This window comes from Melospiza melodia, chromosome 1 (genome assembly GCF_035770615.1).
Source record: "Melospiza melodia melodia isolate bMelMel2 chromosome 1, bMelMel2.pri, whole genome shotgun sequence".
In the NCBI taxonomy this organism is placed as follows: Eukaryota; Metazoa; Chordata; class Aves; order Passeriformes; family Passerellidae; genus Melospiza; species Melospiza melodia.
In genome coordinates, this window is record NC_086194.1 from 20968792 (window position 1) to 20985142 (window position 16351).

Below are 16351 nucleotides of genomic sequence, written 5' to 3' on the forward strand. Positions count from 1 at the left end.
GTTACACAAGTGATGTGGAAGTTCTATTCCTCTTACACTTCACAAATTTCTTTGGTACTTTCTATTGCACAACACTGGGGTGAGTAAGAGGACCAGAGCAATTCTAGTATTCTCAATCCCCAGGCATACAGCATGGAGAGGAGTCACAGGCAATTTAAAGAGAAATCAGATCAATCATTGCAGAAAAGACTGGATAACTTTGCCCCAGAAATAAAACAGAACCCTTAAAGTGCAATGCAACAATTTATTGTTTCAGGCTGTAATAGTACACACAGCAAAGTTAGAACAGCTCCAGCCCAAAGGCAGACACTGCTCTGTCAGTTCCAGCCTTGCTGTGACATTTCAACTTCTCTGAAGTGGACACAATAGCTAGAAATTAGATTAGCACATATTAAATAAACAGTGATTACTGCAAAAGCCTGCAGGGTTACAAGTGGCTCTGTGCAGTGAAACACCTATATTTATTTTATTGTTTACTTGTTTAGGGTTTTTTCTGTTCCATCTGAAAGATGTTCAGATAATTACTTCATTTTTTTGGGTGAAAACCATTTGGATTTAAATCTTTCCAATTGAACAATTTCATACTAAATTTTACTAACTATGATAATAATTTTTGGTAGGATCAAGTAGAATTAAAAACAAATATAAACTTTATGAAAAAGGGACTTTAAAAGTTGTCACATAAGACTTAATAAAATCCTATTACTTCACATAAAAAAGAGACAAACATATATTTTTTTCAGAAGTAGCATTTTTGAAATATTTTCCCTTAGTACTCCAAATTCTACCTAATATTTTTCCTCCTTTAGAGATAAGAAACTCACAGGTGCTCCTTTCAAAGACACGGAAAAGGATATTATACATAAAAATCAAATTTCTACACTAAAAACATCATTCAGGAGAAATAGAGTTAACACTATAAAGTGCTGTAGTTCTGGAGTACATACACGTGATCAGAGAGAGAGGAACTCTGTGACCTATCAGATCAGTTTGTTTGATAGAGAAATAGAGAAAGTTATTTTCTGGTGGTTTGGGGGGCTTTCCCTTGTAAAAATTGAATGTCTGTCTTTTTATAGACTTGTGTTCTTTCTGTAACTGACCAGCAGAACTTGCCTCTTTGCTGTAAGACACCTGTGTCAGGGGAATGTTTGTGAATGCCCCTTGTGAACTACATGCCAGCTGGGAAGCCTGCCAAGCTCAGGCACAGCTGTCACCAGAGGACTGGGAGGATGTTCCCACTGTTGTGCTTTTGGGAAAATGCCACAGGGCAGGAGAACCACTGCTCTCTTTACCCAGCCCATGAGAGAACACAGGCTGAATACAAAAGCTGTGAAGTCCTCACGAACTGGAAACTGAAACAAGTCTGTGTATGAGCACTCCGTGGATCCTTTCACCAGCTGATACAGCAACTGCACAGGGGCTCAAAAGCTTCACTCTAGCTGGATTTACATCCAACAGGTATACAAGTATGAAAGTAGTAAGTCAAGCAGTGACATACCTAAAATCCCCACAAATGCATGAATTCAATCCTAGGCAAGGTGGGTACTGATCTCTTTTCCCTTGGATAACAAGTGACAGGACAAGAGGAAATGGCCCAAAGTTGACACAACAGGATTAGATATGAGGAGGAGTTTCATCACCAAAAGAGTTTTCAGGCACTGGAAAAGGCTGCCCAGGGAAAAGTGTTTAAGTCACCATCCCTCGAGGTATTTAAAAGATATGTAGATGCCGCACTTGGGGTCATGGTTTAGTATGGTGGCCTTGGCAGTGCTATATTAATGGTTGAACTAAACAATCTTAGAAGCCTCTTCCAGCCTAAATGATTCTATAAAATCAAATTTCAGTGAACAATTTGTGATTGCTGTTTACCTGGCCGCTGTACGCATATAAACCCGTATGGCCCGACGGGAAGCCTTTGGCCCAGTTTGTAAAGTAAACCCCTGTTCCATCTGTCCAGAGGAACCTCATTTCATGATTTATATCATTTAATCCAATCCATGTCTCAGTGGCAAAATCTTTTAAATGGAAGGTAAGGAAAGCTAGAATAAAATAAAATGCAAAGAAAAAGAGGAATAATTTCAATATAGAACAGTTGTAATATTTGGCCTCACTGAGATTGGTGATATTAAATACTTTTTCTGAAATACAGAGCACTCCAGTGCTGATAACATAAGCAGGTGAGATGAAAAGGAGCTGAATGCTGAGTTGATGAATGGGTAAGTAGATATATAACTGTGGCTTTGGGCAAAATACTTCATCTAAGCATATAAGCTGGTACTGGAATGAACCCCAAAAACATGACAGAAATTGTTTTTATAATGTCCCAAGACACTTTTGAATCCTAGTTCAAGACATTAACAGCTGTGGGGATCACACACAATTTTTGATAATCCCACAAGAGATGTTGCCCCCCAGTGACACGACAGCACCTCCGAGCTCCTGCCATTTGCGTATCTGCATAAGCCGTGCTGCTCCAGAGCCACCAAAGTGTTCCTTCCCTCCCTGGACAGCTGGGCAACAGCCTGCACTGCCTTGGCAGGGAGCAAAATGCACAAGAAACATGCTCCAAATGAGACTTAACAGAACTGTTGAACACAAGCAAATCAATTATCACTGCTTTGCACAGTCCAGGTGGGTGCTGATGTGTCTTAGCTAAGGTGGCAAGCTCACAAACAGAGCAGGCTAGGTCAGCTGATATTCATCCATCATGAACATTATGAATTATATTCAATCTGCTAATCCATGATGCATTGAATGTGGTGATCAAATTAATATACCACGGCTTTTGCCAACCACTGCAGTCGTGGTTATGAATGTTTTTTCCTCTGAAAAAGAATACAATAATTTCTGCCTGCTCTATTAATCATTCACCTTCCTTCAGCATTTTTAAATGTATGCAATTTATTCCTCCAGGAATGAAACCTGCAGATTTTTTGCCAAATATTATCATTGCTGTTCTGCCAAAAACTGTAACAGGAACTCAGGCCTTTATGCCTGCACTTCCTGCAACGAGAATAGTTTTTTGCTAATGCATTCCTCATTTATCTTTCACCTAGAATTCAAGTCCTGTGCATGAATTAACCACTGCAGAAATTATGTAAAATAAGAATATAACTGTTTGAAAAAGGAAATTTTGATTCTTCAGCTCTTCACACGTAGAAAACATAATTAGTGCTAAGTTCTTATCAGCAGTTTAAATTAAAACTATTTAATTGCTCATATTTCAATGCATTCTTTTAAAATGGTTAAGTTTTCAATGCGCTCTCTTGAGTTCACAGACAGTATGTTTTGCAGCATTTTTTTTCATCACATTCACATGTAGGATAGAACAGTATGCCTATAAAAGGGTCTATCTATCAAAGTCAGTCTAACACCTATCAAGGTCTTCCCCTGTATTTAGCTAGGGCGTGCACCTTGTTTATTCAAGCATGGGGTAGCTTTCCCCCTCTCATCTCCCTGAGGCACGGATGCAGCTCTTGGTTCATTGCAACAATTTCCTCCGAGAAAAGAGAGGCACTTCTGTGGGGAGAGCTCTGGCTATGGGTGTGAGAACTCAGCCTGTTTCAAGATGCCCACAGACAGGTTCTCATCCCAAAGGTGTTCTACTTGATTTAAAAGGAAAGCCATGCAGCAAGTTAATGCCACCTAGTGAAAACACATTGTTTGGTTGGAAATTGCAGGGTCCAGCTGGCATCATACGCAAGCAGAAAAAAACACTACTTTGGCTGCCAGGACAGTACACACATATATATCTCTCTGAGCCAACACTAAAATTTGGTAGATTCAAGTGAAGATTTCATTATAGAGTGCTAAAAATTATATGTTTTGGAACAAAAAACCAAATATGCAATTATTATTCAAATCTGTTCATATTCAGACAAAACCCCGGCCAGCCTGTAAGGATTAAATGTCGTCTCATCTAGCTGCTACAAAACTGTGCACAGTACCTTGCACTTGTTCATTAGGAATCGAGGCCAGGTTTCCTCCTAAATTCATGCAAGCTGTTCGTGCAGCATGCCAAGTAACACGCTCCTCTTCTGTAGATCCAAATATTTTGTAACACTAAAATATGAACAAATTCTTGATATATTATCTTCACTTCAAAATCCCTCAATTGATAATCACTGTTTTAAACAGAGCAGGATGAAAAAAGGCAGTAAAATAATGCATTTATCTGAAAAAATACCTTCAACTTTCAATGAACTTTTGTGTTGGTCTTAGTTCAATATAAAATTAGAATTCTCACTAAAGCATTTTGCTCAGCAACTAGATCTGATCTGTAATCCCTAGAAATTAAGCAAATCCTGACTTTGCAATAGACAGCTAACACTGCTAAGTTATGCATGACTGATCTTAGTCTGCCTGATTATTAATTTTATTCTACAACACATATCATGTTAGTAAAGCTAAGGAAGACAAAATGTAGTCAGTAAAAAGGATTACAGCTTGGTTAAAAAACACCAAGATCAAGGCATCAATCCTTCAGGAATTCTGACTAAATGTGCATCAAAACACTTGAAGAGCTGACTAGAGAATTGTGTTTCATCAACTGCAACGAATTTGCTTCACCAGAAGCATCAGAAAAGCACTTTTCCTGCAAAACAACAGATAGGCAAACAAACAAAAGCATGCATGTGTCATAGCCCTTTGCATAAAAATAACAACAGTCTGTTTTAATAAGAAACAGTATGATTTAAAAATTCCCTCGTTCTCTATTATATGCTTTGCCAAACATCCAGCATAGACTGTGTTTGTTATGGTACCTTGTTACGAAAAGAAAGCCAGGTTGGACGACATCCTCTTGGACTTGGAATTGTTGTTGGAGGAACAGTTGAATTAATGGAACTGTTGTGCCTTTCACATATGTAGGGATTTGGATAGCCACAGTTTATATCATTCCAAAACCCTGGGTGTAAATAAATGGAGAACTGTATGACACCACATGTCAAGTTGGTTAATGAAATCTGTTTCACTCATTCTCACGTACAGTGCTTTTAGGTGAAAGATAAGATCAAAGCTGTCTCTCAGTTTATTATCATTCAATATCAGTATCTAGGAAAAATATGTCACTTTTTAGCTGCAATTACATAAAGTTAAAAGCTTTGTTGAACCAGGTACTAGAAATTTCGCAGTGACACATTAGGTCAATTTTAATAAAAAATATAAACCAGCAATCACAACCATAGACCTCTGGCCACAGACCTCTATCAGAGCTTCCCCTTGTTAGGCTCCAGGTAAGCACAAGAGTATGAAATTATTAAGTCCTGTAAGTAATACTATGGTCTACTTAAATAACTTTTTGTAAAAGAGGAACAAAAAAGAAAAACAGGAAGAAAGGATACTTTGCAGAAGAAAAAAAAGTTGTGACGCAAACACACAAATAATGAAATTCATGAAAAAACATACAAAACTCACCTAAATTCTTATACATAACAACACAGTTTTCATCATTATTTGCAAAGTTAGGTTCATGTGGTGCCCATGCCAAATAATTCACTGGAGTGCCATCCATCCAGCTTAAGAAAAACAATCCAACAAAATGCTTCTTTAACATAAAATAGAACTTCTTCCATGCTAAAAAAAGTAACTTTTTAATATGCTTAATATAGCTGCTCATAGTAAAATGTACAGAGTTTTTTGCCTCTTTACTAGTTGCATTAAACTTACTCTGCTCAAAGACATACAACATAAAATACAAACATTGGAAAAGCTGAACATCCATGTAGATTAGGCAATGAAAAACAAAATTGTAACCAGGAAAATTATTAGGACATATCTTTCTAGTGGTCTGCAAGTGACAGAGGTGCCCAGGCTCATCCTTCAGACCCATGCAAAAGGTACTTAAAAGTATATTCATCTTAGGGTCCCTATGAAATCACAGGGCAGAAACACCTCATTTTCAGAGGCTCACCTAACTTCCTAATTGTCCTCTGGAGGTCCCTCATTGTTATTGTGGACTATAAGGAGAACTGAGAACTACTAGCCATCTATCCAGGCACCTCAAACACAGACTGAACTGAATCCAGGCCTAAATAAACATCACATGTCAAAATCAATATGGTGCTGCATGCTGACATTCAGAGAGGCTTGCAGAAAACCTGCCTGACCTCACAGTGCAACAGCTATCATTGTTCTAGAAAAAGAAAATAGGTTACATTTGTTCCTTTATTAGCAACCGTTCTCAACGGTTAAGGATGGGGTAAAAGAGCATTTTTACCCACAAAAAGTCTTATATATTTACAGCTAGAACATCTACGTATATTTTCAGTGTAAATAGCATAATAAAGGAAAGTAGATTTCCTGAATAAAAATTCAAAATACATTAACTGCTGTGTAATTTTTTGTCCAGCTTTGAGCACATTCTATTTAGGAAACATGCAGCATTTCTTCTGGATATCTAGAGCTAAATTGAGATGTAATTAAATCACTTGAGAATACAATAATTTTTAAATTATGACTCAAAACTGGGTATGTCCTACCTCGTACGCTGGTCAATACTCAGTTGTAAACCAATGAAATATGCATCCTCTTTGCCATTTTTCAACATCTAGAATGCAAAAATTAAAATTGTACAAATGCCCTCTCTTGTCATATAAACCTATTATATTACTGATGAGTAAAATACCTCTAACTGACAGAGGATATGAACTGGATATATTCTCTAGCCACAACATTTAAGTTAAAGCAGCTCACAGCTGACAGCCCACAGTCAAACTTCACCATTGGCCAAAAGGTGTGGTCACTATCAACATTTCTCACATTTTACTTGGAAGGCACTGAAATCAGCACCTATCACACAGTCTCTGCAGCAGACATTATCTGACTAATTTCTTGCAAAGACAAGCCCCTTCCTACATTTTGGATATAAATTGATACATGTCCTTGTGTCCTCTCACTGTCACTCTTCAGCCAGCTCAGGAAATGTTCTATGTAGTTCAAATATAACTTTTAAGCACATTGCTGATTAAAAATAAGTTGACCTCAGCCAGCATAAAAAACAAACAATTCCAATTATATAGGAAATAGGATTTCAAAGCTCTTTCTCATGGCATAATCTATGTTCTAGTTTCTTCTCTCTCCATAATTATATTCTCAGAAGAAGGAGGCAAAGGAGAAAACTTGAGGACCAAAAAGAGACTAAGTAGACTATAGCTTATCTAAACAGGTAAGATCTAAATCCAATGTTCTGAGTGCTGCATTTAAGTCAGCTGCTGCTTTGATCCACAGTACTTAAGATATCCTACACAATCATAACTCATCAGTGTAATACTTTTTGCTAAAATGAAGCCACAGATCCCTTAAAAGTTAGCATTAGTTTGTTCTTCATACCAATCTGGCTTAGTGTAACTGCAACTTCACTATCAAAACTTGTAGGGAGAACACCATGGTGAAAGGGATCTGTGCCCATGCTCACTTGTTTTGGATGGTTTATTCCATAGTATTAATGATTTTTCTTACATATCGCCAGAGGAACTTCCTTTCACTTTCACTCTCGATGACAGAAAGGTCTCCAAAGTTCTTCTTGCAGAACTCACGACCCTCCTCCATAGGGACAGTCTCTGTGCTGAAATAGTACTGTTTGTCTTCATGTATGATCCATCCATCCTCAGTGGTCTTGAATTCTGTAAGAGAATTGCCAAGCTAACTATTCTGCTCCTGAGATGCAAGAGTCCTCCTTAATAAAATTTTAGTGCTTTAGAACACAAACACAAAGAGCAATAGCTGTAACACTTACCCGGTGTAGGAGATTCTGTTGGTTCAGGCTTCACACTTGCCCCTGTGACAAAAAATATTTATTATGACTGTATATTTTCTGTCTGAAGAGAAGCTATTTACTGTGTCTGACAGGCATGTTTTAATACTGATATTGACTTTCGCAGTTAGCAATGGATTTAACACCAAAATTCAAAAGGAACTAACTAATCTAAATCTCTCATTTTTTTATATAATATTCAATTTTAAATATGTAGTCTTATTCCCTGAGGATATTCCTTACATGCAAAGTATTATAAGTACCTTGAACTTTACTTGAATCAAGTAATTTTTTACTCTTTGAAAGCAGTAAACCCTATGTCCCAAAGCATTAACTCTATTGAGACAATTGTCCTGGATCTCCATCTCTCTCTCCCCTGGCCACAAATACTTGAATTCTGACTTAAACCTGAGGCAGCAGGAATGCAGACTGAGTTATCATCTGATGGAGTGCCCTAATTACTACAGGGTGAGGTTCTTTCCACCTTTCTCCGGTTGAAAGTAACTTCTACCTTAATCTTACAAATCTCCCCAGATAAAATCTCACTGGAAAAATTCCCTTTTTTTTTGCTATGGCATCATGGAGATGGGATCTTGGACGTCATCCTTAGCGTCCCAGGAAATGAATTTATTATTCAGAAAACCTCTGTCAGTTTAGGCTTACCAATTAGTTTTTTACTAAAATCTCAGTAGTAATGACGTTTATTAAGAAAATCTATGCCTAAGAAATTATCTTACCAATAAAAGGCAGAGCTGATATTTATTGTCAATAATATGATGTAACATCTTTATTTTGCTGCTCTCTGTCCCACTATAAGAATGCAGTAAATCACTTAAATGTGCTGCACTTTCTAAAAAGCTCAAATGCAAATACATGCAGTGCTAGTGAAACTCAAGTTCTCCCTAAATCATAGATATTGTCTTGATATCTTCAGTAAATAAAAAGCATCCAAACACATATTTCATGAGAATTTAGCAAGTAATCAACATGTGAATATAGAAATCAAGTATCTTGAAACCAAGCTCCATCCTCAAACTACACATTCTTATCAAACAAAACAGCACCTAAAGCAAGAGAAGGAGGGAACTATTATTATAAAGAGGTCTTGAAAATTTTTGGTTTTTTACAAGAAAAAGTCAACCAAGGACATCTTATTACACTAATATGCAGGAGTGAGCAATACCTTTTCTTATTTGGCAAATCCATCCATACATATAATCACAGTGCCTGTCATTCCAAAGCATGCTGGATTCACCACCGATCTCTGTACAAAGTTCAACTCCTTGATAATTATTTGGTTCTCCAAAGCCCCAGTTTTCATACCTCACCTATGACAGAAGAAGTTTTGTGAAGATTCTGTTATATGGAAATAAAGTAAGGGAGAGAGGGAGGAGACAGCATCAAAGCACAGACCTACAAATTGTTCCTATTGTCAGGTTAAAAGCTGAGGATGAAACGAGGATCCTCCTGTGCAAACGCTGACACTTCAAACTTTTCAGATGGCAAATGGATTGCAGTTTAGGTAACAGTTGTTTTTGTACATACTTGGAAGAATATAAACATTTTTTTGGGACCTAAATTCTTTAAAATACATTTAATAACAATGTTGGGGCATGCTACGTCTTGATATTAAACTAGTTAAATATACAATATGAGTAGAATAGGATGCTATTAGGATGCAATAAAAATGTTGGCATTTGCCTCAAAAGAAGTATTACTTCTATTCTAATTTTCCTATATAAAATCCAGTTCCAGGTTTCTGTACTGACAATCCCCATCAATATATCTTGACCAACCTTGTATCAAGTACACCTACATCTCCAAAATCACTTTGATTTCTACAGTTTTATACCTTAGTTTAAAGTGCAGTAAGTCAAACTGGCATTAAAAAAGTGTCTTCATCTCCATAGCATGTAAGCCATTGCAGATAATGAGCAAAGAAAATAACAACTAAAGAAATACTATTTTACACAAAAAATCCTTGCATTCATAAGAATATCCTTTTAGTCTGCATGTATTTAGTTTCCTTGTTGATTCAATATGTATCTTCTTATCAAAAATCAGTATGTTTTAGCCAAAAATATCAAGCCATAAAATTACTATTCATTAGTTTTCTTAAAGAGTGCACAATACAGAGGGCTATGATAAAGCATAAAAAATACACAGAAACACATACACTACGCATAAATAAGAAGCACAGGGAAGGCAAAATAACAGCTGTGGAAATTTTAATTACTCACTGGAGATCCATCACTCCAAGCAAAGCCATCATCAGGATTCAAGTAATATAAACCTATCCAGAAATTCTGGTGGTAATAGCCATTGTTTCTAAAAAAAAAAAAAGTACCAATATTAGTAAGGGCATGACAATATTTTTAACAATCTACCATTTACTACAGTTAAGAGTTCTCTAAGGATAACGTAATGCTGTTTAAAAAAAAATAAAAACCAAGGTGGAAATAAATTAAAATGCAGCTGCTTCTAGCTGTTATCATTAAGCATTAAGTCAGACTGAAATACAGATCAAGAAAATTACCAGATACAACTCCTGTAAATGAAGTGGCTTAATGCCTTTGTGTAATGGTTCACTGGCTACTGTTGCTCCGTTTCTCAACTCCTCATTTTCTCTGTAAAGGCACTTAGAGCTTTCAAACAGAGAGTTACTTTCTGCAGTTGAATCACATTTTAAAAATATCACCTTCAACTAATCCTTGCCTGCAAGCAGACACACTTTACTGATTAATCTGAATATATTCAGTTAATTTGTGGCAAAGATGCATCTACGACTTCTTCCTTACTGTAAATACACAACTGGGATTTTAGTATGGTCCTAGCATTATGCAGGGCCTTGATACTTCAGTCTTGCTTCTTGGTTAGCCAGGGATGTACAAGATCCTTGAGCCTGATTTGCTCTGGTCGTATTGCAAGTGTTAGCTTTTCATCTTATTTAGAAATCTCACACCTGTTATTTTGCAGTTCAGGGACTTACTAACCTTATTTACCCTTCCTTATGTAAAAAAAAAAAAAAAAAAATTATACTGAAGTTGCCTCTGCTTTTTTATGAGTTCATAAAAGTGACCAAAAATCAAGATATTATCCAGATTTATTAAACTGGATATTCGTTTACTTACTTGAAAACAACTGGCATCTGTAGTGGTTTTATAATATCAACAACTCCGCAGTAAATAGCTTTACTTCAGATGATAAGTGCAGCCTTAACTAGACATCTGGCCAATGCCATTTCAGCACTACCTTTTGAGGTCATTGCTGCTAGTCATACAACTATTTCATCAGCCCTACGCTTTTGCTGTGCGTTTGACATGGACAGGGACTGCAGACTGGCTCACACAGAAGCAAACCCAACAACAGCTAAGGAGAGCTGTTTCAGGAAGCGCCAGGCGTGGCCGGGGTGAGCGAGGCGCTGTCCCCACGGACACTCACGCGATGGAGCGCCAGATCACAAACTGCTCCTCCTTGCCGGTAATGGAGGCCAGGTCCCCCCCGATGGAGCGGCAAAACGCCTGCGATTCCAGCCACGTCTTCTTGTGCTCTGCTCTGGAAAAGGGCTGCAGAGACCATGGTGCCATCAGATAAAACAGACCACATAGAGCAAAAGATCAAGGAATATTAACTACCCCAAAGCAGTTGATTTACAGTTATCTTCTGTGGGGGTTACAGAAACTTTGAGTACGAGTGCTCTCTGTGAAACACAGGCTTGGAATGAGCTCTTTAAGTCAAGTTAGCACACTGCATTGCTGATAAGAGTGTCTACTGCAAGAAAACACCAGACCACAAACTTACCAGAACTGGAATTTAAGAACAGAAGGTCAAAACCTGTAGATTAGTCTTTAAAAGAATAAACAAAACCATGGGCATTTCAGTAGAAAGGAAGAACACTTCTATATATAATCTGGAAAAAAGAGTATGAAACAATAGGACACACATATGCCAATTTTTATTGGGATCGCAGAATATTCTGAGTTGTATGAGACCCACAGGGATTATCAAGTCCAGCTCCCAAGTGATTGGCCCATAATGGGATCAAACCTGGAACCTTGGCATTATTAGCATTATACTCTGGCAAACTGAGCTAATCACATGTAGGTGAAGCAAACAGAAACTACCTTAATGCAGAAATAGCCAACATACTTACTTTGAAACAGAAGCTAATACGATTGCTTGAGTCCCAGCCTTCTGGGCACCGGGGAATAGGAGTTGTTGTGGGAACAGGTGGAAGTGTCACTCCTTCTGCCCACACTTTGCATATGAACTTTGCCTTTTCTTCACATTTTATTACATCCCATAATCCACCTGCTATTCCAGTCCTCATGGCAACACAGCCTGGCTTTCTTCCTGATTGTAAACAGGAATGCACGAAAGTGCCATTTAGGGTGTTATAAGAAGTTAGAAAATTTCATATTCTATCCTGGTAAAAATAAAGTCATTTTACAGAGTCAAAAATATTTCTAATCTTAGAGCAGGTCCCCGGGAGGACCACAAAAGTGATCAGAAGGCTGGAACGTCTCTCCTACAAAGAGAGGCTTAGGGGTGGGGCTGTTCAGCCTGGAGAACAGAAGACTCCAGTGAAACATTACCTTGACTACTCAATACCTAAAGAGTGCTTCTAAGGTGAAGAAAGACTTTTTACCAGATTTTATAGTGACAGAAGAAGAGACAATAATTTTAAAATTAAAGAAGGTAGATTCAGATTGGGCATAAGGAATTAATTTTTTTTATTATGAAAGTAGTGAGCAAGTGGAACAGGTTCCCTGGAGAAGTTGTATGCCCCATTCATGAAAGATATCAAGTTCAGGTTGGACTTGGATTTGAGCAACCTGGTCTAGTGAAAGGTGTCTATGGCAGTGGGTGGGGACTAGATACCATTCTGTGATTGTATGATTCTAATTCATGAAGACAAAAAAAAAGGCAAAAAAATCTGTAGTTCATCCATGCTGAAATACTGAATTATGCTTAATACCAAATCACCTGCAGTGGCTGACTCTAGCTAGATCATAACCTTAGATCCAAGAAATTCTCCCCTAAAACTGAATGTGGTTAGAGCTAGTTTCTCAATTTTTTTCTATTTTGACTTAAAATTTTCAAGAACTAACTAGTTATATATAAGCCTACATAGCCTTGCCACTTCACCTGACACATTCAAATCAGCAATTAGATTAGGTACTGAAGTTAAACAGAATCAGAGGACTTCCTGAAAGGCATATGCAACATACCAGAACACTGAACCCATAACCATTCCCTTTCTGATGTGATCGTGTCAGATTAAATGACGTCCCATTGTTATATTTTGGCCCTCTTTGGCCTTACAATCCCATTTTCTCTAGGGCTCAGAGATGATTGATGCATGCTATCCCACACACTCAGAATGTGCAGTGAACAAGTGTGAAATGAGATATGGCCCAACAGGCAGGACTTGCAAGGAGGGTCACTGGGCCTGCAGAGATTGCTCCTCCAGAGCCACACACGCACAGACTTCCCAGAACAGTTGTAAATCAGGAACTTGATCTCAATGAAAAGTTTCTTCCCAAACTTATACTAAAAACTCATTTCAGCGCTAGGCAGGAACTTTCCAGCCATGCTGGGTTCTTGGGGAGAGCAGCCTGATGCATTTGAAAGCCATTGGCCATTATGTCATCAAGAGACAGTTAAGGAAAAATCTTCAAGCAGTCAGTGACTTATTTTGGGCCTTGGACCAATTAAAGAGCACAGAGTCATACCTACCAGGCATTTCAGAATTCCAGTGTGTAAATAAGACAGATTCACCATTAGACCACTTGAACGTTCCCTTTTCTTCTACATCTGAAAGTCCAATCCAAAAGTATCTTTCTGTTTTCAGCCCAACCAGGCTGGTCAGATAGGCTTGTTCATATCTGTTAAAAAGAAATCCGTCAATAAATTAATACTGTTAAATTTCTTTTTTAAAAGTTGCAAAAGGTTTGTTATTATCTCAGAATTGGAGCTGCACCTTCTGGAAAGCAAAGCTTGAAAGGATTTTCTTTAGCAAAGAATATAACAAAACCATTAAATAATAGATATTTTGTGAGCTTTGATATCAGAGTATTTTGCTTTTTCACAGATCTCTCAGTGAATAAGACGGCCTAATCTTGGAGTGACAGGAAATTGATGGTAAAGAAGAAACCTGACATGCCTTATGTTTTATACCATTTATTCAGTGAGTTTCTAGTACTCTTGTATTTTATTACTTCTTGTTTCAGACAAATCCAAAACTGAAAAAGGAATCTCAGCGTTACTGAAGTTACAAAAAAGTAGAGGCTAAAGTAGTATGATACTAAATCATAAAACTAAGGAACACTGTAAATTAGATCCAATGATTGGGCAAGACAAGTTATATTTAGCAAAGAAACCTATGTAGAGGTAAAGCCTGTCATCGCTCAGTATGGTGGTTAAACAAACAGCTCTTAAGCAATCAGAGCAAATAAAAAAGTCTCCTCCTAACAAGGTGTAGTCAGAAGGCCACATTAATGTTAAAACATTTTTATGGCAGCTGCAGTGCTGTGTTTATAGAGCTACCATTTGTGACAGCTGGGGCTTTCAGTAGAATATACCCATTTTGATTATATAGAAAACAAAAAAGAGATTGTGTAAAGCAACAAGTCATCTGCAATAAAAATATTCTGTTTCTTAAACTTGTTATTTTTCCTATATTTCACATAAACTAATGTGCACCACTTCTCCAGAAATTCTGCACTCACTGAACCTTGGCTGCATTGCGACAGATTTTCGGGTACCAAGCGCTTTACATCATTTGGTTTCTCACTTAATTTTTAGGAAGTACCTCAATTAAAAGTCCAGATAGCTGAAAATTATATCCTCTTGCTCATTTGTACTACCTTTTGTAACGAATTCAGAGCCATATCTCTTCATTTAATACTCAAAATTTGATTCTGTACTCCTTACTCAAGTAAGCCAACACAATTAAGAAGTAGAAGATAAAATTCTACTTTTTGTTTGACAAAACCATCTATATCAATACTGATTTCACAGCCATGACCTGCTTTCATTATAAAGCAGATTCTTGGATTTGAATTTACAGGTAAAAACTGTGAGAAGTTCTGTATTGACAGATAGCTGTCCTCTGAAGTAGATGTTTGTCCAATCAATATTTATTCTGATATGCAGGTGATGCTAGAAGTTGAATCCTCATGTGACCCCCTCAGACAATTAGACATTTACATACCTGTCTTCAACTGTTGCTAAAAAAGCTTGATACCTTCCACAGGTTTGATTTGCTTGAGGAAATGTTAAAAATGTGTTTCCAATGAAGTAACAATAAAAACCATGTCTTTTCCAGCCCTGTCAAAATAAATATGAAGTGATCACAAAGGGAAAGGGAAAAGGAAAGGGAAAGGGAGCCAACAAAACAGAGAACTGATTTATACCACCATTACCTAACCACTAGTCAAAGGAACAATGTAACTGAAAAAGTCAGAGTGAAAGCAGACAGGATCAGAGTTTTTTAGAATTTTGCTTTATAAAACAATTTTTCATATCTAATTAATTTTCAATCAATGAATTCCACTCACAAAGGGATGAGAGGCTTTGCTGTGCACCTTTTGTGCTCAGAACAGGATTATAACCAGCACATAGGCATTATGAAATCACAAGGACAGTCTTGAAAAGCGAACTTCAGCTTGAATTTTCAGAAAGGGAGTGACACCTCAAACAAGTTTGTTAATTCTTAGCTAACATTAAAACTCACTCCCAGAGTTTTATCATTCAAATATCATTTACTGAGGAACATGCTCTCAGAGAAGGATGATGTGATCAACCACAGTTCACAAAAAAATTCTTCTGATGGTTTTTAATTTCACAATTTTGAGAGACTTTTTTCTCTACAAGCATCCACTTCGTTCTGTAGGCAATGGTAACATCCATAAGTATGAGGAACTCTTTATTTCCTCCAACACTTGTAAGGATTCCAGGTACTCTTTAAAAATACTGGGAATAATCATCAAAGACTTTTTCTGAAGTTGTGTAAAGCAGACTTGGAAGAAAAGGCAATTTCTTCAAGGAAAACAAACACTCAATAAGATTTCCTATGACATAATAAATTTCAGTAGTTTTTTTGTAATTACTGGGTGTTATGTCATTAGAAAGCAAGCAAGTAAAAAATAGATCTGCTGACAATTCAGAAGAATCACAATAGATTAATTTTATTTAGTGGTAATAAGTTATTCAAAGTAGAGAGAACTGCCAGAGTCCACAGCAAAGCCCTGAGAACAGTACTGGGACAGGGACACGTTTCCTGCTATGGACAATTATGTAGAAAAATGTAGCAGAGCTGAAGTGCAGCTGATGGCACAGGCAAACGCTTTAGGGAAGCTTGAATGCCAATCAAGGATAAATGGTCTACTGCAGGGATAACAGGTTTGAGATTTGGTTTAAGTTCTGCAAAAAGAAAGTGAGTATTAAGAGCCAAATGACAGTCATATATTAGATTTAGTCATATTTAGTCATTCTGCCATAGAAATGAGAAGGCAAGCTCTTCTGATTATGATGAAACAGACGATATTTTTCATGGGTTTTCTGCCACCTAGGTGACAGTTTCTCTTTTTTATC

At 37.2% G+C, this 16351-nt stretch overlaps 1 protein-coding gene across 1 annotated transcript in view; it reads right to left on the reverse strand.

The window, feature by feature from the left end:
• LOC134415071 (macrophage mannose receptor 1-like) overlaps positions 1–16351 on the reverse strand; it is a 52764-nt gene that overhangs the window by 10041 nt on the left and 26372 nt on the right. Inside the window, exons 10-22 of the mRNA XM_063150386.1 lie at positions 14970–15085; positions 13493–13641; positions 11907–12106; positions 11195–11319; positions 9994–10081; positions 8937–9081; positions 7736–7777; positions 7459–7622; positions 6480–6547; positions 5416–5516; positions 4764–4906; positions 3948–4062; positions 1870–2039 (exon numbers count right to left, since the gene is read on the reverse strand). Coding sequence (XP_063006456.1) covers positions 1870–2039; positions 3948–4062; positions 4764–4906; positions 5416–5516; positions 6480–6547; positions 7459–7622; positions 7736–7777; positions 8937–9081; positions 9994–10081; positions 11195–11319; positions 11907–12106; positions 13493–13641; positions 14970–15085 — 1626 coding nt within the window. The remainder of the gene's footprint in view (positions 1–1869; positions 2040–3947; positions 4063–4763; positions 4907–5415; positions 5517–6479; positions 6548–7458; positions 7623–7735; positions 7778–8936; positions 9082–9993; positions 10082–11194; positions 11320–11906; positions 12107–13492; positions 13642–14969; positions 15086–16351) is intronic.